At 40.2% G+C, this 27,280-nt stretch overlaps 1 protein-coding gene across 7 annotated transcripts in view; it reads right to left on the bottom strand.

Annotated features, from left to right (window-relative positions):
• The window catches only part of rnf157 (ring finger protein 157), an 80,964-nt gene that overhangs the window by 28,505 nt on the left and 25,179 nt on the right, over positions 1-27,280 (bottom strand). For 6 of the 7 annotated variants that reach the window (XR_004566471.1, XR_004566472.1, XM_034193849.1 and 3 more), the window contains exons 3-13: positions 16,929-17,017; positions 13,560-13,709; positions 11,777-11,894; positions 11,590-11,656; positions 10,451-10,494; positions 9,611-9,658; positions 9,393-9,464; positions 9,133-9,292; positions 7,748-7,860; positions 7,410-7,642; positions 5,217-5,319 (exon numbers count right to left, since the gene is read on the bottom strand). Coding sequence is in view for 5 of the 7 variants with exons in the window: in XM_034193849.1 (XP_034049740.1) it covers positions 5,217-5,319; positions 7,410-7,642; positions 7,748-7,860; positions 9,133-9,292; positions 9,393-9,464; positions 9,611-9,658; positions 10,451-10,494; positions 11,590-11,656; positions 11,777-11,894; positions 13,560-13,709; positions 16,929-17,017 (1,197 nt within the window). In the remaining 2 variants the exon portion in view is untranslated. The remainder of the gene's footprint in view (positions 1-5,216; positions 5,320-7,409; positions 7,643-7,747; positions 7,861-9,132; positions 9,293-9,392; positions 9,465-9,610; positions 9,659-10,450; positions 10,495-11,589; positions 11,657-11,776; positions 11,895-13,559; positions 13,710-16,928; positions 17,018-27,280) is intronic. The other variant, XM_034193850.1, reaches the window with a different exon arrangement.

Genomic DNA, 27,280 nt, shown 5'->3' with positions numbered 1-27,280 from the left:
AAGAAGCATTTCAAGGTCCTGGAGTGGCCTGGCCAGTCTCCAGACCTGAAACTCCAAACCTGAAAGATTTGGAGAAGATCTGTATGGAGGAGTGGACCAAAATCCCTGCTGCAGTGTGTGCATACCTGGTGAAAAACTACAGGAAACTTTTGACCTCTGTAATTGCAAACAAAGGCTACTGTACCAAATATTAACACTGATTTTCACAGGTGTTCAAATACTTTTATGCAGCAATAACACACAAATTATTTAAAAAAATCATACATTGTGATTTCCGGATTTTTTTTTATTTTAGATTATGTCTCTCACAGTGGACATGCAACCAAGATGAAAATTTTAGACCCCTCCATGATTTCAAAGTGGAAGAACTTGCAAAATCGCATGGTGTTCAAATACTTATTTTCCTCACTATATATATAGATATATATAGATATATATATATAGATATATATAGATATATATATATAGATATATATAGAGAGAGAGAGAGAGAGAGAGAGAGAGAGAGAGAGAGAGAGAGAGAGAGAGAGAGAGAGAGAGAGAGAGAGAGAGAGAGAGAGAGATATATACACACACACACACTCTTTCTCTGTGGAGTATAGATGTTCTTTCTGTGTGCATATGGGTTTGCTTTGGGTGCTCCGCTTTGGTTGACCACTACGATAGGCTCCAGTCCCCCGTGAGCCTTAATCAGGGGTGAAAGTAGATTTAAATTCTTGTCGGTACTATCACAATCTACATTGCTTGATCTCTTTATACTGTTCATTGCTCCTTGGGCGTCCTTGAAAAACACAAACATTTCAATGTGTTTAGTACATGTATGGACAAAAAAGAAATTAGAAACACATGACATATGACTTGAAACATTTTACTATGAGAGGCAACCTTTAATAGACTTATGTGCTAATGGTCAAAACATTCAGAACTCTCATATTTTGCTTTAATTTCAATAATTTAACACATGAACAGTTATCAATTCTCTGTCTTTTCAGAACATCAGATTCAGCACTTAATCAGATTATTATAAACAGATTCTATTTGACTCTCAGGAGTCACTGACAACAATGAAAAAATCTAGAACAGTTACTCTCTGAAATATAGTTTAATTATAATTAAACCATTTGTGTCCGTCACTCTTATATGCGACAAATAGGTTGTAAAACCATGTACTTTGGGGAAGCGTCCAAGCAGTTAAGTGTGCTTGTTTCCTTTGTGGAAAATTCCTGGTTGAAACTCCACTCCTGCCTATGTAATATGGAATTGTGTGAGAAAAGGTATCCTTGTGTAAAACTTATGCCAAAATCAACAAACAGATCTACCTCAGGTCATGTGGTAACCCTGAGTGAAGAGCAGCTGAAGAGACTTATTAAAAAGTAAAAAAATGTGACAACCTGCTGCAAAAGTTCTTCGACTTCAGGAAGCATAAAGTTAAATCAACTTGGATTTCTGAGTTATGTTATTAGTTCATTCAAAAGATAATTTTTTTTATATGAACCAAACCAGGGGCGTAGCACCAAATTCTGGGCCCTAGGTACTAGCCATATTGAAGACTCCCCCCCCCCCCCCCGTTCATTTTTATTAATGCAAACACCAAATTTCTAATGTGTGGTCAAACCAGGTCTAAATCATGTATACCTTAGATCACACCTGGGAGCCAGAACCCTTTTTGGGAGAGCAATATTGAGTTGGGGGGTCTGGGGTACCAAATTGCACCATTTTCTAGCATTCCCGTCTGTTAAAATGCACAGGAATGCACCTAATTGCACCATTAAACTCAATAAAGGTAGCTTTCAAGCTCACCTCTTTTCAAAGAATTTGGTTAGCAGCTGCTTTCCCTGTCCTTTTTTCTCTTCTTTTTTGAAATCCGGACTTTGATTTTTTAGGAAAGACATATTTTATTTCAGCCTAAACACTAGAGCTGCAACTAACGATTATTTTACTAAGTTCATCGGTCGATTATTTTTTCGATTAATCGCTTTGTTTTTTTTTTGTTTTTTTTTTACTTACATGTGAGTTTTGGCATTATTTCTTTAAGTGAGTTATTATTAAAAGGCCTTTATCACGCAACATCAACGTTTGACCTTGTAACAAAGTTATGTTATATTCTCGTCAAAAACATACCTGGAGTAGTGTTTTGTTTTATTTTGCACATACATCACCGACACACCACAAAGAGATTTCTATCAGGTTTCACCTGATTATGAGCATGGGGGTCACAGGAAACAGTTATTTCTATATTTATTTATGTTCATTGTTAGTTCGTTTAATCTTTTCTGTTTTGTTTTATCAGATTCTTTTTGTCCATTTCTCTAAAACTGTATTGTGGCATTATTAGTTATTATTACTATTAATGTTGTTTCTATTATTATTATTATTATTATTATTTATATATAAATAAAAATAAATGAATAAAATATTACAATTTGTAATACATTTGACTCTTTTACGACAACAAACGCTGAGCCATTAATTATTATACAGAAAACAAATGTGCTGACAGCTGCAACAGCTTAATGCTAACTTTAAAATTGAAAACGCCATAGACATGCTAACGCGTTAGCATCGGTCCCGTTTTTAAGTTATAAAATACATCTATCAACTGTTTCAGAAGACCATAACAGGTCAGATTAACATGAAAAAGGTAAATATTACTCACAGACATATGCTCTTTGGGCTTTTATTGGGGAAAAATTAAGATTAAGCGAAATAAAACACTGAATCAACAAAGCACCAGATCGAAGCACTGCTTTGATCTGCGAATCACTGCTTCAATCTGCAAATCACTGCTTCATTCTGCAAATCACTGCTTCGATTGGTTCAAGGTTCAAAGCAAAGCCGCGCTACAGAAACGGTTGATTTATATGGAAGAAACGAATCATTTGCGGTAAATCCCGTTTGGGGTGTGTGTGTGTGTGTGTGTGTGTGTGTGTGTGTCAGCATGCGGGGCCTGCACTAAACCATTGTACAACTGTGCAGGGGTGGGAAGGGCCCTCAGAGATGTTTCAATATTATTGTTAGAGCAGAATTATGTTTTGCAACATTTATACATTAATTCTAATTATATTCTTTTACAACATGAATTGTATGGACATTAATAACATGCAACACAAAAATGTATTTAATGCCAGTTTTTTGTGGGCTCCCCCATGCTCTGGGCCCTGGGTACATAGTACCCTTTACCCCCCCAGTCCGACGCCCCTGAACCAAACCAAAGTTGCTAGTTGTAATGCAAAGTTGAGTCAACTTAACCTCCTCTTCTTTGTGAACTTAAATGTTTAGCAAGGAGAACAAGTCAGCACAACTATCAAGCCTTAAGTTGAGAAAACTTAAAACCTTTCACAGCTCATTATGTTACAGTTTTAAGTTGACTCAACTTTTTATTTTTTAGTGCTTGATGGTTTTTCCTTCCCTTTTTCCCCTGAAACAACATTTAAAAATAGTCAAAGTTAGGCTAATATAACATGTAACAAGATACACAGTGCATCTGGAAAGTATTGACAGCGCTACACTTTTTCCACAGTTTGTTATGTTACAGCCTTATTCCAAATGGACAAAATTATCCCCCCCCCCCCCCCCCCCCCCACCCCCCCCCCCCCCCCCCCCCCCCCCCAAAAAAAAAAATTCTACACACAATGCCCCATAATGACAATGTGAAAAGATTTCTATAGTTTTTCCAAATGTCTTAAAAAAACAAAGAACTCAAATGTACGTATATAAGTATTCACAGCCTTTGACATGAAGCTCAAAATTGAACTCAGGTGCATCCTGTTTCCACTGATCATCCTTGAGATGTTTCTAACATTAAACTGAAGTCCACCTGGGGTAAATTCAGTTGATTGGACATTACTTGGAAAGACACACACTTATCTATATATAAGGTCCCACAGTTAAGAGTACATGTCATAGCACAAACCAAGCATGAAGGCAGTCTCAAGGCACAAATCTTGGGAAAATTACAGACACATTTCTGCTGCTTTAAAGGTCCTAATGAGCACAGTGGCCTCCATAAACCATAAATGGTAGAAGTTTGGATCCACCAGGACTCTTCCTAGAGCTGACCGCCCATCTAAACTGAGCATTCAGTGGAGCAGGGCCTCAGTCAGGGAGGTGACCAAGAACCTGATGGTCACTCTGCCAGCATTCCTCTGTGGAGAGAGGAGAACCTTCAAGGAGGACAACCATCACTGCAGCAATCCACCAATCAAGCCTGTATCATAGAGTGTCCTGATGGAAGTCACTCCTTAGTAAAAGGCACAGGGCAGCCCACCTGGAATTTGCCAAAAGGCACCTTAAGGACTCTCAGCAAAACCTGCTCCAGAGCGCTCTTGACCTTAGTCTGGGGTGATGGTTCATCTTTCAGCAGGACAATGACCCTAAGCACACATCCAAGATATCAAAGGAGTGGCTTCAGGACAACTCAGTGAATGTCCTCGAGTGGCCCAGCCAGAGCCCAGACCTGAATTGGATTGAACATCTTTAGAGATCTGAAAATTGCACAGACGCTCCCCATCCAACCTGTTGGCGCTTGAGAGGTACTGCAAAGAGGAATGGGCAAAACTGCCCAAAGATAGGTGCGCCAAGCTTGTGGCATCATGTTCAAAAAGACTTGAGGCTATAATTGCTGCCAAAGATGCATCAACAAAGTCTTGAGCAAAGGGTGTGAATACTTATGTACGTGTGATTTCTTAGTTTTTTTTTTTGTTTTGTTTTTTAATAAATTTGCAAAAAACAAAAGACAAAAAAAAAAACTTTTCATGTTGTCATTATGGGGTGTTGTGAGTAGAATTTTGAGAAGAAAAATGAATTTGCTCCATTTTTGAATACGGCTGAAACAGAACAAAATGTGCAAGAAGTGAAAAGCTGTGATTTATATTTATATGGCGCTTTTCCATCTGCATCAGACGCTCAAAGCGCTTCACACACTAATGCCTCACATTCACCCCAATGTGAGGGTGCTGCCATACAAGGTACTCACTACACACCTGGAGCAATTAGGGGATTAAGGACCTTGCCCAAGGGCCCTTAGTGATTTTCCGGTCAGGCTGGGATTTGAACCGAGGATCCTCTGGTCTCAAGCCCAATGCTTAACCACTAGACCATCATCTCCCTTCCCCTCTCCTTAAATACTTTCCAGATGCACTGTAAACCAACCAGACGAATGTTTAGAATTTTGTCGGAAATGAATGAGTGAATGTATGTGTCCGTAGCACACCCACCTCCTGCTGATCCACAGCAAGTTTACGGCAACAGGCCTCAGATTCACTACAAGTCTTCTCATCCTCTTCCTCAGGAAGCACAGAGGAATTTTGGGAAAGTGACCTACAATAATTAAAATAAAGGACAAGACAAACAGATGTACCAATAAATACCAGTGAATCAAAAAGGCTGACAAGGAAAAAACTAAATAGCAATGTAGTTGAGGTTGCATGTTTACATTGAGGTTGCATGTTTACACATACACTCACTGTCCACTTCATTAGGTACACCTGTTCAGCTGCTCATTAAGATAAGATAAACTTCCCACAGTGGGAAAAATCACATGTTGCAGTAGCAAGAGTCATACAGTAGTAAAGAAAAAGACAAATATTTACATTAAAGGACATGTCGCACATTTTTAACGACCCAGTTAGCAAGACAACATAAAAGTACTCATGACTGTAAGTCTCTCCACACACACGTGCTAATAATTAGTGACCGCTGATGTATTTTATTCCTCTCACTCTGAGCGTTAGCAGGTACATTTCCGGAAATGTCTCACTCTTGGCTTTTTTCGGCGTGTGACGCAAATGAACAGAAACATCCCAATGACTGACAGACAGACGGAAACAAACCTGCTCCATCTGAAAAAGAAACTTCTGAGCTTGCATTCTAAAGTGATGGCTCGGCTTTACAGACAGGAGACGACACACTTCACCCTGACACACTTAACGTATTCAGACTGTTGGATTTTGGAAATTTAAGTGTGGTGACGCGCTGTTTGTATGGCTGCTAGTTTACTGAAGCTGTGGACATGGACACATCTCCGTTATGCTGTTTTTTAATCATACTTCCTGACACAGAGATGGATTTGTTACATAGGAAAAAGTCAGAATACATTATTTCCAGGAGTTAATGGATTTTACGTGCCACAATCGTGAGAGAACTAAAGGCAGAGCTGCAACCAACGATCGCGCGTGCGTGCATGGAGGCTTTAATCGTGTGTTTACATTTGGAAATAAATCTATACTGTGTGAGTCTGGCATGTTCAGGATTTTATCCTATTGTGTTTTGTGGCAAGCTTTTTTTTGTGTGAATTTGAAGCTGGAATGTGTGTGTGTGTGTGGGCGTGCGTGCGCTGTGCGGCTGATGAGATGGGCAGGAGCTCCTGCCGCTGTGAACATGAATGTATCCAGGATGTTTTTCCCTAGCAGCAGATGTATTTTTTTTTTAATATTTTTTTGATAACAACACATCATTAATCATGCACAAAGATGATCCTCGAGCAGAGAGTGTTATTGACAGACTGCGTTTATGGCTCATGAACGCAGGTGCACGAAACCTTCTCAGGGCTGCTGCTTTTACCGTGACTGCATCAAAATGAACAGTTTTCACTTAAAAAACGAGTCATCAAAACGCAACATCACACTTACGTCAACTCTGGAATTAATCTGTGCCTCAGTTCTTAATGTAAACAGCTACATTCCATTGAAGCGCACGCTGGAATGCTTCTAATAGCTATGTCACCTGTCGGAAACACACGAGTACTTTGTTTTCGGAAGTCTCTGTAGCTGTTTGCTACAAAATGAGCAGGTGGTTATGGTGCTAAAAACATTTTGAGGTATAATACAGACTGCAGTTGGAATAAATGACCTGTGAAGGCGTTCTGTTTTGCACCGAGGTTGCAACAATCTATCACTGAAGGAGGTGCTTAAGGCTCCCACAGTCTCATGTAAGGGGTGAGAGGGGCTGTCCATAATTGATGTCAGTTTAGCTAACATTGTCCTCTCACCACCACCTCTATGGGGTCCAGAGTGCATTCCAGGACAGGGTCAGGGCCCTGTGTTACACCTGGTGCAAAGTAGTGCTTGTGTCACTGCTCATTTTTGCAACCATCATCCAATTTCCTTTGATACCAAATATTTTTGTGCTGATCTTAGTCTAAAAATAAAGTACAGTGCTGGAATGACACCCTGATGTCAGCCTGCATCAGAAAGTGTTTCGACACAAGAACACCCAAAAACTGATCAAATGTCCAATTAAATATGTTAGGTGGGGATGGGCCATTTGGGTTGTTGCCATTCATGACTCCAGGAGGTTCCATAGTGTGTGTCAGCACGCAGCACCAATGCTTGCTCCCAGACCTGATGGGGACTAATTAAGATATGACTGCATAATTAACAAAAAATAAAAACACTAATGCCTGGACTCACTTTGAACCACTCTTCTTGAGTTTGAGTCCCTGACTGGAGTTGGAATGATATAGCGGGGAGACAGATCGTGCTGGCGCTGGGTGGATCTCGCTGCCGTAAGGGGGCAACACTCCAGATACGTGGCTTGGACCAGAGCGCAGAGGAGGTCCTGCTGAGGAGGTGCTGAGGGGGCCATTCAGTGCTTCAAGGAGAGACACAGCCTCGTACCCTGGAGGGATGTGCTCAGACACCTGCCAACAAAAAAGGAATGCTGTATTTTGACTACGCATGAGCTACTGCACATACAAAAATATTATATTTTTACAGATAGGCATCTATATGTGACAGCTCTGCTGTACCGAGTGTTCTTCTGAGTCCGAAGTCTGGGAAGTGATGACCGGGTTAAAAGTGGTAGGTGACAGAGGACTGAGTTTCTTCCTCATAGCTCGGATCTGTAGCAGAGCTCGGAATGCTTTAAAAAAAAAAAAAAAAAAAAAAAATCATATTTAGCAGCTGCACTTTGAAAAGGAGGCGTTATTTTAACATTACAATGACAATTCAGATACAAAAACAGCTCTTATATATTTGATATCTCACTCAAAGCACTGCCTAAAATTGTGATGCTGCTAAATCTACTTACTCACAACCAAGTTAGCTTTTTAATAATTTGTAATCATCACCAGGACACACTATGCAAAATACTGTTAATGTGTCAGACATCAGTGACAGTGTCCCTGCTAGTTATAAAACAGCGTGGCACTGATCCTTGCTGACATACGCATTTGAAGTGATCAAATAAAAGTTTTTTCCCCATTTAGATAACACTGCAAAGTTTCATCCTATTCCGTCCATGACTTTCCCAGAGACATGGATTCATGCTTTTGTTTAATTCACGTTATTATTGCAATATTGTAACAAAACTACACAGCAGGTTTTGCAGAGTAAAATGCACAATACAGAGACTAAAATAAATCCCACTCCAACAACACTTGAATAAAGTCTATTATAGTGTGAAATCAGCTCTATTGTCTTGGCAAATCAAGTTTTTTCAACTGCAATAACAGTCATTCACAACATGACAGAGATGATTTAACACTGTGATAGAGTTTATTTTGCTCTGCAAAATTTACTGTGTAGGACATTTGACCACATTATACCAACACTAACCTCACTTCATTGGCATCCTGTGGAAGTACGATAAGACTTATGTTGTTAACATAAAATACTGAATGGTGAATGAATAATTTCTTAAAGCCTTATGCAAAGTGCATCCAGAAAATATTACCAGCTCTTTAGTTTTTCCACAATTCCACAAGAAATCATATGTATACAAGTATTCACAGCCTTTGCCATGAAGCTCAAAATTGAGCTCAGGTGCATCCTGTTTCCGCTGATCATCCTTGAGATGTTTTTACAGCTTAATTGGAGTCCACCTGGGATAAATTCAGTTGATTGGACATGATTTGGAAAGGCACACACCTGTTTACATATAAGGTCCCACAGGTGACAGTGCATGTCAGAGCACAAACCAAGCATGAAGTCAAAGGAATTGTCTGTAGACCTCCGAGACAGGATTGTCTCAAGGCACAACTCTTCCTACAATCAACGTTTATCATCATTACTGTACATGGGTTTGGATTTTATTTACAATTTTAGGTGAGTTTGGAAAGCCTAAGCCTCTGATGGGGACATTAACATGGTTGTGAATGAATTTTCATAATCGTCAGCGCAGGGGAGAACTCACGCAATCTGCAGATGGGGCAGCAGTTGGCCTGGTAACGCAGAGTGTCTGCGCAGGCGTTACAGAGACACAAGTGTCTGCACGGCAGAATGAGTGTGTCTCGCACGTCTGACAAACACACCACACACTCCGCGCTGTTGTCACTGATCTCATCTTCGGAAACCTGCAGAAAAAAAAAAAACGGTGAATCACACGGTCATATCAGTTGTGCTGTGCACGAAGAGCAGACAGGAGAAAGCAACGGTTCAGCTTCGACCATTTACCTTTGATTCTTGGTTGTTGTATTTGTTTTCAATTCCATAAATCTCCTGCAGTAGATAGCTTACTCCATCGACCTACAACAGGAGACAGAGTGAAGGGGGGAAAAAAGCAGCTCATCACACAGATTTGGTGTATTTTAATCAGCAGGGAATAAAGGTCAAATTTTTTTTAAAGCATAACAAAAGGAACAAATGTGGGGAGAAGATGCAGGTATACTCACCACTTGTTTCTGCTTCAACGGTTTTACACAGTAGCTCCCGTCCATATGCTGAAAGAAAGCACCAGTCATCAGTTTGGACTATAACTGTTCAGAAATTTCCGTTGTACAAATGATCTTTAGGAACCTTTATCTTGCACCTGCAGGTGGCTTTATTTTGTGTTATCCTGATTGTCTGGCAAATGACCAACATGCCTAAACCCCCGAAGTCTCCGAGGACCGCCTGAGTTATAATCCCAAATCAGAAAAAGTTGCAACAATATGGAAAATGCAAACAAAACCCTGCTGTGTTTCTTACATTTGATATCTTTTTTTTTTTTTTGCAGAGAATATCAACCAAAGCTATCTCATGTTTTATATATGTTTTTACCTATACTTCTTTCAACAGAAAGCATAAAGCCATAAAACTGTGTGTGCATGACAATGAATCCTTACATTACAGCACAGCAGTGCAAGCCTGTACAGCAGTGTTACCCAAACTGTGGACCACAACAGTACTGCAGGTGGGCCATTAAAAATGCATTTTAAAATGCCTTACATTTTGCAATAAAGTTTAAAATGATCTACAACTAGAAGGCACTCAGAGCGCACCTACCTCTGCCAAGGCCACATATGTTCCAGACAATGTGTTCCAGATCAAATTCAAAATAAAATCCCTAATTTTCTAAGACATTATCCATCTGCTCACCAAATTGCATGTGCAGAGGAGCAATGTAGGACATATTGAGAGAAGGATGATGATGAGGAGGATGGAACCCACCAGGCAGTCGGAGAAGAGAAAGGTAAAAATTCTAATGGTCTGTAATCATACATACTGTGTTTAACGCAGAGTTTCTTCCTTACCTTTTCAAAGGTAGCTAGAAGTATATGAGAGTGGCCCATATGTTCTGCAGACACATAAATTGACAGACCTCTTTGTCATGCCCACTAACAGGAAAGTAAAAGTGGTCAATCACATTTTATTTCATCATTATGGAAATTGAAAATACAATATTAGTTTGCTTTGGTGACTCTTGTTCTCCTTCAGGTAGGTTGAACCTTATCCCAGTGATGTTTCAGATTCAACCTAACATGTACGCCCCAACCAGTCCTCAACCTCAAACAAAATTATAACAAAGACAAGAAAGCAGCTATCTACTGCTGTCCTTATATAATGTATTATTATAAATTATCAACTATTTACTTTGACAATAATACAGCTAGCTAAGACACACGGTCTGAACTTCACACAGTTGTCTCCTGTGAAGACTGCTTCATTTAATACTTGTAAACCATCAGCAATAAGATTTTTGAGCTCTCTATCTTAGGGCCGTCTCACATTGCTGGTTTTTGGCCCTAATTTCCACCTGATGTCAAAATTGAGGAAATCGTCCAGATTTTTTTTAAATACTCGGCAAAATTCGTATTTACCTACTATTTTATATCTGCCTACATACTAGTGCAACTGAATATTACCAAATACGCCTGAATACATATGATTCCCACTGCACGATTGTTCTGTGCATGTGTCGGTAGCATGCACAAAACACTACTTCCATATTTTTTCCCCACACTTTTCCAAAAACCTGAAATGTCTCTGTTAACATCTTAAAACTGTCGTCTGTTGAACCGCATGCAGGAGGCTTCTGTAGGTACCAGTTACTGCATATTTCACCTGCGTGTCCACTTTCACCTACTTCTAAACCAGTTAAATCACATAAATCATGTTTTATGGATCACGATTTATCTTGACGTCACAAATTTTTTAAACAAGTTTAAACTTTCCAGATTACTCACAATGTTCTACAACTATACTTCTATCACAGATCACACCCACTTTCGGACCCGATTAGATATACAATTTTTCCCCTGGCAAAAAATGTACACAATCAGGTAATAAAAATCAACCCTGGGAGACCACTCTTAGTCAACTCTAACATATTTTTAACCACACTTGTGGTCTGTAACACAGTCGCTGTACTTTCACAATATCAGTAACTCACCTTCCCCCTCATCAACCACAGCTTGCACCACCATGGGGAAGATCTCCTTGTCCACATCAAAGAGCAGCTACAGCAAAGATGGAGAGAGGACATAAGGGACAGTAAATAGTTACTCAACTGATGTCATGCAACAGCACATGGGACAAAGTCCAGGATTTAAAATTCAGTCTGCAGACATGTGGCCCACCTCATCATCAGCCCATTCGCTGAGGTTGACTGTGTGTGAGGGCAGGCAGAACTGCTGGCAAACTCCCCTTTTGAAGTGCACCGTCTCTGACTGCAGAGAGCTGTCCTGGGGCAGGTAGCTACAGGGAGATGCACACATCATTACAATAACCAACTTTGAATTCCAAGCAGCTCAAGTTCCACGATAAGCTTGAATAAGCAGTGAACATTGTTAGCTTTTATTTGGTAGCCTGAAGTTCTGGCTGCAAGTGGCAAGACATGTCAGCCTCCAGGGTGGATGACGTAAACCTTACATACAAATAGTAATAGTTGGCTTCTAAATAATGTCCCACCAAAGGTCTGTGTATTATCTTCAACTACAAGCCATAAGAATGCTGTAATTAGCCGTTTAGCTGTTGCTACTAGTGGTAGTGCTGCATTGTACAAAGTGGATGGAATAATGAAGGAGGTGGACTACCTCCAAATTCTACGTCACGTCAACAGCTAGATGGTTGAAACCTGGCCACAGCTGGATGTTCCAACAGGACAATGATGCCAAACACACATGAAAACTGGTTCTGGGTTGGATAAAACAAGAATCTGGAACAGCCTTCCCAAAGCCCCAACCTCAACCCTATTGACATTTTGTGGGATACATAGAAAAGCCAGGTTTGTGCCAGAAAACCAACCAATTTAAATGAAATCTACAAATTCTGCCAATAAGTGTGGTCAGAATTATCAGCCAGTATTAATAATTATCAGCCAGAATTATGCCAAAAGCTTGCTGACCAAACCTGTCTGGTAAAGGTGCAGCTTGCTGAGGGACATTTAACCAAATATTAGTGGGTGTATTTGTTATTTAGTATATTTGAGCCTGTATGTAAAATTTTGACACTGTGTGGATGAGACTTTCTATACCCGCTTACACCAATCAAGGGTCACCGGAGGGGCTGGAGCAATAGTAATAGGGTGCGAGGTGGCTTCATCCTGGACAGGGTGCCAGTTTATCGCAGGGCCACACAGACAAACACAGGGATTAGAGAAGATCCAAAATATATTCAAACTTGAACACCCAATTCTTGTTCTTTTTTTTTTTTTAAAGCCATTAATGATGTATACTGTGCAGTCATTCCATCCTGACAAAAAATGGCAGTTCAAGAACACCATTAACACCCCAAAATTACCAGAACGTTCATGGCCATGATGAGTGTATGCAACCATCCAACCACAACTGTAAATCAGACAGCATCCCCTTCTCTGTGTTTAAAAAAAAAAAAGTCCATTTCTCCCACTATCCGGAAAAGATGACTCCTCTGGAGCTCTGACTGAAGGTCATCCTTTCCATCGTGTATATTTTTGACTATGTCCATCCACTGATTTAATTTCATGTTGCGCTTATGGCCATTAACATGCGTGAAATCCTCATTTACATACTGCTGACTACATCATATTACTGTCACAGTGATTCATAATTCTCCCTCAGCCCCAACCAGTCCCAGCAGAAGACTGCCCCTCCCTGAGCCTGGTTCTGCTGGAGGTTTCTTCCTGTTAAAAGGGAGTTTTTCCTTCCCACTGTAGCCAAGTGCTTGCTCACAGGGGGTCGTTTTGACCGTTGGGGTTTTACATAATTATTGTATGGCCTTGCCTTACAATATAAAGCGCCTTGGGGCAACTGTTTGTTGTGATTTGGCGCTATATAAAAAAAATTGATTGATTGATAATTAACATATTTCAAGAAATAGTTGAATATTAGAATCCAGAAAAAACTCCAATCTCTTTAGTCAGTAAAGTACACTTCTACTTACACTGGTACTCCATTGTGAAACTCCTCTACAGCCTGGTAATAGATGGTGATGGCGACTTGTGTGTCCGCGTCAAAGGTGAACTCCACATTGTAGCATGCCCTGTTCTTCCCCGCTGTCTCCTCACCAGGCAACTTAAGGTCCTCGCTGCACCTATGGGTGGTGGCGACAAAGCATGCCGCAAAACAGTAAACAAGTACAAGCGAAAGTGCTTTTGTTAGCACAGAAATATCATCAGAATATGACAGCGTTTTGAAGAGTGGTGCACCATCTCATTTAGCTGGCCTTAGGTACTTTCCTGCGATTGGAGTTGTCACAGCGCAGGTTGACTCTGCGGGCTGCAGGGCTTTTTCTGAACATGGCTGTGCAATAATCTGCTTGCTGAGATTAGATGGAATACTACAGAGTGTTTCACACGCCGAATGAAAACGCATCTGTTTGCCGTGAATTGTAATTAGCTGTCATATTAAGTATTTTATGATTTCACCTACAGGACTGCAGATGAGTTGAACTAACATTTTTTTCCTCATTGGTGGGTCTTAAATATTTATAATAAATTCTGAAGTGCTCAGACCTGGCGCCAAAACAAGACAGGCCTTTATTCAAGGCTGGTATACAAATTGTGAATCTTTATGAGTTCAATGGTACAAATATTTCATTTCATCTTTCACCTCATGAAATATTTGTTCCATTGAAAGAATGAAAAAAAAAAAGATTCAATCTTTGTTTTATATAACGGCTAAAATAGAGCCTTGTCATTTGATTTTTTTTTTTTAATTTATAAACAACAGAAAAGGGGCTTGCATTGTGGTGTCCCACTGGTGCTTAACAGTCCAACACGAACTTTAAATTGGAGTCCAAAACTGTGACGATGTAGTCCATGATGCTGTGCACTGACTTTGTGTACTTACAAAAAAAAAAGAAGAAGAAGAAGAAAAAAAAGACTGTAGCTCCTCAGTTCAGCGAAAAATCACGTCAGAAATTTGTCCAGCTTTTCATCGTAACAGCTCTTCATGCCTCTAGACAGCTGACAGCATAGTGGATTTGTTTCTTTGTGTTAGAAGAATTAGCAGTGTCAATTAGCTCCTTCCAATTGTCATACTTCAGCAAAACAAACTGCTACGTTTAGCTAAACTCCTTACGCCGTAGTCTGAGTATGCGCGGTGGTCAGTGTGTGCAATAGCACATTTCATATAGCACCAAAATTGCAAGCCAAAAAAGAACTATTTCACGCTAAATGAAACACAACAGCATGAATAATCCATGTCATGTGACATACAACCCATAGATTAAATGACAAGGATCCATTCAGCGATTATATAATTGAATTGAAGAAGATTTATTTTGAACATAATAAAAGAAAAAATAAAACAACAGACAACGTAAAATTAAACTTAGGAGTGCGTAATGATGATTAACAAAATGCTGCTTGCTGACTGGGCTGTAATATGGTGTTACGTTTGACACATACCGCTAGATGTGGCAAATCAAAGACGACTGTTTTAATCAGAACCCTCTGTGTGGCTGTGAACCCTCTCCGGAGCCTGATGTGCACCTGCCAAAGGACGGACACCGCAAAGGGCTGTGATTTGTAATTTTTCCGGTTTTACTCATTCCTCTCCTGTCATATTTTAATAGTTTTTGCAGTGCGTCCACCGATTACATTTCGAGCATGGATCAAATACGTTCAAGATTCAATTTATTATTACACCCTTGGATAAAATTGCTTTACAGTGAGTGAATCATCTTGTTTGGCAAACACACAGCTAAACACAGAACAAGACAAAGCAACGACAGTGGTAAAAAACTAAAAGAACAACAAGGACGGCTCCAAGATAAAATAAAAGCAAGATGACTTAAAACATTAATAGATAAAAAGTATAAAAACATGGCATACTAAGCCAAAGGATAAAAACTAAATAAATAAATAAAAAAATGTGCTGTATATATAAACCAGGTAAAAGAAATTATACAAAAAATAAATACATAAGTTTATTTAAGTTTCTGTTACTTGTTAACAGCACTGATGGCTGCTGGTACAAAACTGTTTTTGTAGCGTTTGGTTTTACAAGCTGGTACCCTAAACCTCTGACCTGAAGGGAGCAAATGAAACTCACCATGAACACGTTTGGCAGAAAAATCCGCAAATATGACCAGCTCTATAACACAGAGTCAGAAGAAGACACTGAAATGACCTGCAATTGATGGAGGGAAAATGCACGTACCGTACCATTGATTTGGAGGCTGATGATTGCATAAAGGAGTGGAGCTCATTGAGGGACAAAATAATCCAGAAAAGTTAATTGCAATAAGACACCTGCCAATGTGATGGAGAATTTTAAAAGGGTCATGCGCACGTCGACGCCATTGCATGGCCACAGAGTTGTGTGGTGTGCAGCCACACAGTAAAGATAACACACCACACACGAACATTCCCAGGTCAGAAAGGAAATCTTGCGAAACCTCTCAAGATTAAACGTGACGTCAGAGTAAAGAAACATGGTGGACAGGCTGCGTGCTCATTTGTGCTCGGGGCACACCCCACACCCTGGGGTGACAAGACAATCGACATGTTGAATATCCATGATTTGCGGGATGAGCGGTCCTGACGTGCTTCCGAGCAGACTGGAACGCTCTTAATGCACCACACACACAGCAGGGATATCTGAAAGGATTATCTTTAGAGCCATCATGATAGTCGGGGCGTCCTTAAGATTGTCGGAAGGGAAAGATCGGGTCCGAAATCGGCATAATTATCTTGCTATGTGAATCAGGCATTAGAAAAAAGTACAGTACATGGGTCGTTTTTATCAGTCCTTTATTGAAAGTCTTTTATGTTTTTCTTTCATCTGCTGGTTTCCTAGCCTGGCACTGAAAGATAAAAGGAGCTTACATAGTATCACAAAGACATGTTCAAAGATCATTGGAGTGGAAACCAGAGATCTAGCTAGTTTTTGTGAACAGCAAATGGTGAGGAAGGCAAATTGTATCTTGTCTTCTCCCGGACATGTGCTGGCAGGTGAATTTTCTTTGTTGCCTTCGGGCCGTCGTTATGTTTCACCTGTCTGCAGGACGAATCGGTTGTTAAAATCTTTTATTCCTTCTGCTATCCATCTTTTAAATTCCTTGTAAGGTGTGGATGTATGGGTATGGGGATGTAGTATGTTGCACATTTTATGTGGATGTAATATGTTTGGTTTTTTTTTGTGTGATGTGCCGGTATGCAGGCTGCTGAAATTAATTGCCCCTGGTGGGATGAATAAAGTTGTCTAAGTACAGTAATGCAAAAGTATTCAGATTACAAAAATTGGTATGTAATTTGTATTCAGTAACAGGTTACATTTCAAAGTAATATGACCCAACTGCACGTACCGTACGAGCCGCAGTGTGTCCTTTCTGATGTTTATAAGGCTTCGTAATGTCTTCACTGGTTCCTGAGGTGGTGGGGCTGCGTACGGGAACTGCAAACAAACAAAAAAAGGAAATTACAGATGTTATGAGGCTAAAAAAACAAAAAAACAAAAACGAAACAAATTAGCATTCAGTGTTTGTGAACCTCCCCAACATTCCAGGCTTCACCACAGGGAATTCAAGCTCACACGAAGACCACAGCTGCTCGTGGCTCAACCTTTCCTTCAAACGCTCCCTATTGTCAGCAGAGACCTCACTGGTGCTGACAACTGCTGATCCGGAACAAATATTCTGCTCAGACTGTGTCTTTGCAGGAACGAGGCTGACACTTTCAAACAGCGTCTGGCATATTTTTGGACACACAGGGCCCACAGACATGTAAAACAGTCCACAGTGAAACAGCAGCTCCTTTTATTTCAGGTTGGTTTAGGAGAAGAGGGGCAGTGAGTAGAAGGCCAGCGGAATTTCAAGGAGTACAGATACAGACAAGAACAACAAATACCTTTGTTTTGTCTTTTATAATGTTGAACAGAACCTAATATATAACATAACTTTTAAAAAATTACTATCTATGTTAATATGCTGAGCAACAGATAAGTATCACAGTATAAACATCATACACAAATCAAACATACTGAACATCAAGTTGAAATATACACTCAACAAAAATATAAACGCAACACTTTTGATTTTGCTCCCATTTTGTATGAGATGAACTCAAAGATCTAAAACTTTTTCCACATACACAATATCACCATTTCCCTCAAATATTGTTCACAAACCAGTCTAAATCTGTGATAGTGAGCACTTCTCCTTTGCTGAGATAATCCATCCCACCTCACAGGTGTGCCATATCAAGATGCTGATTAGACACCATGATTAGCGCACAGGTGTGCCTTAGACTGCCCACAATAAAAGGCCAATCTGAAAGGTGCAGTTTTATCACACAGCACAATGCCACAGATGTCGCAAGATTTGAGGGAGCGTGCAATTGGCATGCTGACAGCAGGAATGTAAACCAGAGCTGTTGCTCGTGTATTGAATGTTCATTTCTCTACCATAAGCCGTCTCCAAAGGCGTTTCAGAGAATTTGGCAGTACATCCAATCAGCCTCACAACCGCTGACCACGTGTAACCACACCAGCCCAGGACCTCCACATCCAGTATGTTCACCTCCAAGATCGTCTGAGACCAGCCACTCAGACAGCTGCTGAAACAATCGGTTTGCATAACCAAAGAATTTCTGCACAAACTGTCAGAAACTGTCTCAGGGAAGCTCATCTGCATGCTGACTGACTGGTATCCCCCCCCCAATAAAACAAAACTGCACCTTTCAGAGTGGCCTTTTATTGTGGGCAGTCTAAGGCACACCTGTGCACTAATCATGGTGTCTAATCAGCATCTTGATAGGGCACACCTGTGAGGTGGGATGGATTATCTCAGCAAAGGAGAAGTGCTCACTATCACAGATTTAGACTGGTTTGTGAACAATATTTGAGGGAAATGGTGATATTGTGTATGTGGAAAAAGTTTTAGATCTTTGAGTTCATCTCATACAAAATGGGAGCAAAACCCAAAGTGTTGAGTTTATATTTTTGTTGAGTGTAATATTTTAGATATTACTGAATAACAAAAGAGAATTCCATATTGAGACTACTGTGCTTGTTTGTTAGGAATACAATTTTTTTAGATGTTAGCACTCACCATTTCCCATGATGCTATTAGAGTAAAAGGCATACACATTGAAACCAAAAATCAATAAAACTTTTTTCAGGGTAGCGACTGTAATTTGGTAGTATCACAAACTCAACAGATAAAGTATACGATTGGAGTTTCTTCCAGTAGAATTAGAAGCTGTCAGTTGAAACTCCAGTCAACATCTCCACTAGAATTTCAATTTAACTTTTTCATTTATATAGTGGGAAATCACAAAAATGTCACCTCAAGGTACTTCAGACAAATAAGGTCTAACCTTACCAACCCCAGAGCAAGCAGGCAGGTGACACTGGTAAGGAAAAACTCCCTCTGATCAATCAATTCAATCAATCAATTTTTTTTTTATATAGCGCCAAATCACAACAAACAGTTGCCCCAAGGCGCTTTATATTGTAAGGCAAGGCCATACAATAATGATGTAAAACCCCAACGGTCAAAACGACCCCCTGTGAGCAAGCACTTGGCTACAGTGGAAGGAAAAACTCCCTTTTAACAGGAAGAAACCTCCAGCAGAACCAGGCTCAGGGAGGGGCAGTCTTCTGCTGGACTGGTTGGGGCTGAGGGAGAGAACCAGGAAAAAGTACATGCTGTGGAGGGGAGCAGAGATCGATCACTAATGATTAAATGCAGAGTGGTGCATTACAGAGCAAAAAGAGAAAGAAACAGAGCCTCATGGGAACCCCCCAGCAGTCTACGTCTATAGCAGCATAACTAAGGGATGGTTCAGGGTCACCTGATCCAGCCCCAACTATAAGCTTTAGCAAAAAGGAAAGTTTTAAGCCTAATCTTAAAAGTAGAGAGGGTGTCTGTCTCCCTGATCTGAATTGGGAGCTGGTTCCACAGGAGAGGAGCCTGAAAGCTGAAGGCTCTGCCTCCCATTCTACTCTTACAAACCCTAGGAACTACAGTAAGCCTGCAGTCTGAGAGCGAAGCGCTCTATTGGGGTGATATGGTACTACGAGGTCCCTAAGATAAGATGGGACCTGATTATTCAAAACCTTATAAGTAAGAAGAAGAATTTAAATTCTATTCTAGAATTAACAGGAAGCCAATGAAGAGAGGCCAATATGGGTGAGATATGCTCTCTCCTTCATAGTCCCCGTCAGTACTCTAGCTGCAGCATTTGAATTAACTGAAGGCTTTTTAGGGAACTTTTAGGACAACCTGATAATAATGAATTACAATAGTCCAGCCTAGAGGAAATAAATGCATGAATTAGTTTTTCAGCATCACTCTGAGACAAGACCTTTCTGATTTTAGAGATATTGCGTAAATGCAAAAAAGCAGTCCTACATATTTGTTTAATATGCGCTTTGAATGACATATCCTGATCAAAAATGACTCCAAGATTTCTCACAGTATTACTAGAGGTCAGGGTAATGCCATCCAGAGTAAGGATCTGGTTAGACACCATGTTTCTAAGATTTTGTGGGGCCAAGAACATAACTTCAGTTTATCTGAGTTTAAAAGCAGGAAATTAGAGGTCATCCATGTCTTTATGTCTGTAAGACATCCTGCAGTTTAGCTAATTGGTGTGTGTCCTCTGGCTTCATGGATAGATAAAGCTGGGTATCATCTGCGTAACAATGAAAATTTAAGCAATACCGTCTAATAATACTGCCTAAGGGAAGCTATATAAAGTGAATAAAATTGGTCCTAGCACAGAACCTTGTGGAACTCCATAATTAACTTTAGTCTGTGAAGAAGATTCCCCATTTACATGAACAAATTGTAATCTATTAGACAAATATGATTCAAACCACCGCAGCGCAGTGCCTTTAATACCTATGGCATGCTCTAATCTCTGTAATAAAATTTTATGGTCAACAGTATCAAAAGCAGCACTGAGGTCTAACAGAACAAGCACAGAGATGAGTCCACTGTCCGAGGCCATAAGAAGATCATTTGTAACCTTCACTAATGCTGTTTCTGTACTATGATGAATTCTAAAACCTGACTGAAACTCTTCAAATAGACCATTCCTCTGCAGATGATCAGTTAGCTGTTTTACAACTACCCTTTCAAGAATTTTTGAGAGAAAAGGAAGGTTGGAGATGGCCTATAATTAGCTAAGATAGCTGGGTCAGTGATGGCTTTTTAAGTATGGTTTAATTACTGCCACCTTAAAAGCCTGTGGTACATAGCCAACTAACAAAGATAGATTGATCATATTTAAGATCGAAGCATTAAATAATGGTAGGGCTTCCTTGAGCAGCCTGGTAGGAATGGGGTCTAATAAACATGTTGATGGTTTGGATGAAGTAACTAATGAAAATAACTCAGACAGAACAATCGGAGAAGAAAGAGTCTAACCAAATACCGGCATCACTGAAAGCAGCCAAAGATAACGATACGTCTTTGGGATGGTTATGAGTAATTTTTTCTCTAATAGTTAAAATTTTGTTAGCAAAGAAAGTCATGAACTCATTACTAGTTAAAGATAAGGGAATACTCAGCTCAATAGAGCTCTGACTCTTTGTCAGCCTGGCTACAGTGCTGAAAAGAAACCTGGGGTTGTTCTTATTTTCTTCAATTAGTGATGAGTAGAAAGATGTCCTAGCTTTACGGAGGGCTTTTTATAGAGCAACAGACTCTTTTTCCAGGCTAAGTGAAGATCTTCTAAATTAGTGAGACGCCATTTCCTCTCCAACTACGGGTTATCTGCTTTAAGCTACGAGTTTGAGAGTTATACCATGGAGTCAGACACTTCTGATTTAAAGCTCTCTTTTTCAGAGGAGCTACAGCATCCAAAGTTGTCTTCAATGAGGATGTAAAACTATTGACGAGATACTCTATCTCCCTTACAGAGTTTAGGTAGCTACTCTGCACTGTGTTGTTATATGGCATTAGAGAACATAAAGAAGGAATCATATCCTTAAACCTAGTTACAGCGCTTTCTGAAAGACTTCTAGTGTAATGAAACTTATTCCCTACTGCTGGGTAGTCCATCAGAGTAAATGTAAATGTTATTAAAAAATGATCAGACAGAAGGGAGTTTTCAGGGAATACTGTTAAGTCTTCTATTTCCATACCATAAGTCAGAACAAGATCTAAGATATGATTAAAGTGGTGGGTGGACTCATTTACTTTTTGAGCAAAGCCAATAGAGTCTAATAATAGATTAAATGCAGTGTTGAGGCTGTCATTCTCAGCATCTGTGTGGATGTTAAAATCGCCCACTATAATTATCTTATCTGAGCTAAGCACTAAGTCAGACAAAAGGTCTGAAAATTCACAGAGAAACTCACAGTAACGACCAGGTGGACGATAGATAATAACAAATAAAACTGGTTTTTGGGACTTCCAATTTGGATGGACAAGACTAAGAGACAAGCTTTCAAATGAATTAAAGCTCTGTCTGGGTTTTTGATTAATTAATAAGCTGGAATGGAAGATTGCTGCTAATCCACCGCCCCGGCCCGTGCTACGAGCATTCTGACAGTTAGTGTGACTCGGGGGTGTTGACTCATTTAAACTAACATATTCATCTGCTGTAACCAGGTTTCTGTTAGGCAGAATAAATCAATATGTTGATCAATTATTATATCATTTACCAACAGGGACTTAGAAGAGAGAGACCTAATGTTTAATAGACCACATTAACTGTTTTAGTCTGTGGTGCAGTAGAAGGTGCTATATTATTTTTTCTTTTTGAATTTTTATGCTTAAATAGATTTTTGCTGGTTATTGGTAGTCTGGGAGCAGGCACCGTCTCTACGGGGATGGGGTAATGAGGGGATGGCAGGGGGAGAGAAGCTGCAGAGAGGTGTGTAAGACTACAACTCTGCTTCCTGGTCCCAACCCTGGATAGTCACGGTTTGGAGGATTTAAGAAAATTAGCCAGATTTCTAGAAATGAGAGCTGCTCCATCCAAAGTGGGATGGATGCCGTCTCTCCTAACAAGACCAGGTTTTCCCCAGAAGCTTTGCCAATTATCTATGAAGCCCACCTCATTTTTTGGACACCACTCAGACAGCCAGCAATTCAAGGAGAACATGCGGCTAAACATGTCACTCCCGGTCTGATTGGGGAGGGGCCCAGAGAAAACAAACCTCTGATGATTTGAGGAAGAAACCTCAGGCAGACCAGACTCAAAGGAGTGACCTTCTGTTTGGGCCATGCTACCAACACAATTTACAATTCACAAAACGAATATACAGGAAGCATTGCCGGTGTACAGGAAAGGAGGGTTACCGAAACAGACACCACACCCATCTCTGGATGGAGCTGCACCTCAAACAGAGGAAAAAAAAAAAAAAAAAAACAGAATCAGACATCAGAAAGACAAGAAATACAGTATAATTTGTCAGCATTAAGCAACAAGAAAAACATAAGAAATACTAAGGTGATCGCCTGCCACTAGAACTAAGCTTCACTAAAAGACCCAGAATTTAGATAAAGTTGAGGCCGCAGCCCGCTCCATTTCCTGATAAAATGAATTTAAGAGAGTAAAAAGCATAGTAACATACTATGACAGTATGCTAGCCATACAAAAGGAAAAATAAGTGCATCTTAAATCTGGACTTGAAAGTCTGTACAAAATCTGACTTTTATTGATGCAGGGAGATCATTCCACAGAACAGGGGCACAATAAGAGAAAGATCTGTGACCCCGCAGACTTTTTATTCACCCTAGGGACACAAAGTAGTCCTGAACCCTGAGAACGTAAAGCCCGGGCCCGTACGTAAGGTTTAATTAGGTCAGCTCGAGATTTGACAGAATCTGTGATTCTATCAACTCTCTTGATCAACACACAATGAAATAAAGGAATTAAGTTTACACACACACACACACACACACACACACACACACACACACAAATTACTTGTAAGATCGTCAAAAGTAAGACGACTGATGTCATTCATGAGCAAGTAACTCATTCTGGTCCATGTGCAAAACGAAGGGAGAGGGCAAAGTGGTAGGGCATTGGTATGAAGACTGTAATGGCTACAGCAAGCTAACATTTGACCCTAGTGACCTTGACTTTCATCCAAAATATTAGACCTTTGGCTGACTTGCCAGGCAATTCTGGAATACACCCAATTGCATATCAGGTTTGATCCAAATAGAGTTAAAAATCCAATTTTTGAGTCAACCTTCACTGGCATTCCAAATTTGGTATAAAATCAGTAAAATGACTGCTGAGGTATCGGCCAACAAATCTGGGCATGTTGGGCAATTCTGTAACCTGCCTGCATAAGCGTGCCACATTTCATGTAAACCAGAGTGAAAAACCAATTTAATTTAACCTGTTTAGTCCCGTTGAGATCAAGATCTCTTTTGCGAGGGAGACCTGGACAATTATAAAGTTTCCAATTCACCTACCCTGTATGTCTTTAAATGTGGGAGGAAGCAAGAGCACCCAGAGTAAACCCACCAAAACACAGGGAGAACATGCAAACTCCACAAAGAAAGGCCACAGGTGGGAATCAAACCCATTACCTTCTTGCTGTGAAGCAACAGTGCTAACCACAAAGCCACCATGCTGCCCAATAATCATCCATAGGACCTTCTAAATCTGTCATTCAGAACTAAGAAGTGAAAGAAATAACTGACCTTTGACAAATTTGACCTCCCCTGGCCAAGTCAAGAAACTATCTCCATGTGTGCACTAAATTTAATGCAAACTGTTGTGAGAAACTTAAAATTTCACCTTTGGCCGCCACCAATCTTAACACTAATGACGTTTGGTAAATTTGACCTTATCTGGGCAGTTCCAGAAACCACCTCCATATGTGTGCCTAGCTTGGTGAAATTAGTCAAACATAAATTTTGAACTTTGCCCCCAAAGATCTTTGTCAAAACAAACCCTTTAAAGGCCAATTCAAGGCTCAGTCTTTATTAACACACCAAATTCAGTAGGAATCAATGACCTGGACGGAGTACAGAAACAAACAAACAGACAAATATTTCTGAAATTACGATATGATTTATTTATTTCATATGATGAACAGTGATGACTATAGACACACAGACACACAGTCAACAGGAGATCGTTCACAGAGCCTTCAGGCTGGTGGGTAAAAAAAAAAACCAAACAAACAAAATAAACTACTCACTCTTCTAAAAAGGGTACTGATGTAAAATCAATATTGAACCTTTGAACTTAATCCAAAGTGCAGTTGTGAGCTCAGCACTGTTTGGTTGTGTGTTTGACAAGAGTTGCTGATTGTATGGCAGGAGACTGGAGGTGTTGTGATGATCTGTACAGCACAGGATGTGGTCAGATACCTCCACAATGCGACCCCTGTGTGTGTGTGAGTGAGTGGCACCATATTCAGTATCATTACGCACGTAGGCTGACCAGTAGTCATGCCTGTAACCCACACAAACACACACACTGAAAAGAACCATTCATTAAGACTCGCAGACACGTGTCCTGAACCTCAGAGCAACATTCAGCCACATTAAGATAGACGTTTGCATTTCTACAACATTTTTGCTGTAATTCATGAGTCTATGTGACACAGTGCATCTGGATATTCACAGTGCTTTACTTTTTCCACATTTTGTTATGTTACAGCCTTATTCTAAAATGGAGCAAATTCATTTTTCCTTGAAAATCCCACTCACAACACCCCATAATGACAACATGAAAAAAAATATTTTTTTTGAAATTTTTTGCAAATTTATTAAAAATAAAGTCTTCTTGAATATGATGCCACAAGCTTGGTGCACCTGTCTTTGGCCAGTTTTGTCCATTCCTCTTTACAGCACCTCTCAAACTCCAACAGGTTGGATGGGGAGCGTCTGTGCCATTTTCAGATCTCTCCAGAGATGTTTAATCCGATTCAGGTCTGGGCCACTCGAGGACATTCACAGAGTTGTCCTGAAGCCACTCCTTTGATATCTTGGCTGTGTGCTCAGGGTCATTGTCCTGCTGAAAGATGAACCGTCACCCCAGTCTGAGGTCAAGAGCGCTCTGGAGCAGGTTTTCATCCAGGATGTCTCTGTACATTGCTGCATTCATTTTTTCCCACAATCCTGACTAGTCTCCCAGTTCCTGCTGCTAAAAACATCCCCACAGCATGATGCTGCCACCACCATGCTTCACTGTAGGGATGGTGCCTGGTTTTCTCCACATGACATCCATGCCAAAGAGTTCAATGTTTGTCTCATCAGACCAGATTTCTGTTTGTTATGGTCTGAGTCCATGAGGTGCCTTTTGACAAACTCCATTTTTCATACATTACACCAGTGGTCTCCAAACTATTCCAGAAAGGGCCGAGAGGGTGCAGGTTTTCTTTGCAGCCACTGACTCCAGCAGGTGATTTCACTGATGAATTCATCCCACCTGCTCCAAGTGATGTTAATCAGTGAAATCACCTGCTGAAGTCAGTGGCTCCAAAGAAAACCTGTACCCTCTCTGCCCTTTCTGGAATAGTTTGAAGACCACTGCATTACACTAACATTCACATTTAACTGAATGGGAAGGTGTGTTCAAACTTTAGACTAGTAGTGTATATACACACAGACACACACCAAGAATTTTAATATGATTTGATGGAATTACAAATTTTTCAGATTTTGAAAAATTGTTAGTCATCACAAACAAAAAAGTCAATTTTTTTTTTTAGCCCAGTGCCGATACTCATATAGGGGATATTCACAGGTACACATATGGTTCCCATTAAACACTCAAAGATACTCACAGATCACTTTTTTATTGGTCACATGACCTCTGACTTTGGCTGACCTTAATAGATAAAATTCAAGGTCATAATTGTATAACTCCAATAGTTTGGAGCCAATGTGGATTAAATATAGTGGAATGGTTGTATTAGTCAAGGTGAAATCAGTCTGGAAAGAACTGATTAAATGTTGAGGCTATACAGAACTACATTACAGTATCACAAAGAATTGCTCTGCTCGAACTTGTGCCAAATGTAAGACGAGGGAATTACTCTTTGAGGGACTCTTCCTTTCATTAGATTGAACCAAGGAAGTGATGCAAATAAGGAAGAAATTAGAAAAGCTCCAACAGAGAATAGAGGATTCTGAACAGCAACCAGTGATGGTTGATCTGGTGAGAACTGGGATTTAAACAATTCATCATACTTATGCAAAGGCAACAGCAGGGGATGAAGAGTGAGGATAGCCTAAAAGGTGAATTTCAGACATTAGAAACATGAAGATGATAAGTGCAGGACACAACAATATATTGATATGTATGGAAGAATCAACTGCTGGAATTCATTCAAATTAATGCTCAGACTATGCAGCATATATAAACAAGAGCAATCAGAGATTTCTAATGTCCACCAATCTGGATCCAGACCACCTCCAAAATTCAGTGGAGTCTTCCGTGCCCTAATATCTATCTGTGGTGCAAATCTGGTGAGAATCCGTGAAGTAGTTTTGAAGAAATCCATCAATTGCAATGTGAGTGGCTCCAATGAGTTGGGGGATAATCTTCCTTCCCCAACGAACTGGATCCTCCACTCATATCGCTCCCCAGATGAGGGGTGTTTTGTTTTTGTTTTTAAACAAGATTGGGGATCCATGTTGTGTGGAACTATTGTCCTTACTCCAACAAAGATGGCCGAAAGAAAGTAGTTCGGCACAACGTGGATCCGCTACAAAGGATCCGGGGGTAC

Source organism: Thalassophryne amazonica, chromosome 18, assembly GCF_902500255.1.
Source record: "Thalassophryne amazonica chromosome 18, fThaAma1.1, whole genome shotgun sequence".
Classification (NCBI taxonomy): Eukaryota; Metazoa; Chordata; class Actinopteri; order Batrachoidiformes; family Batrachoididae; genus Thalassophryne; species Thalassophryne amazonica.
Note: the sequence above shows the minus strand (reverse complement) of the source record. Positions and strands in the feature narration are given on the sequence as shown.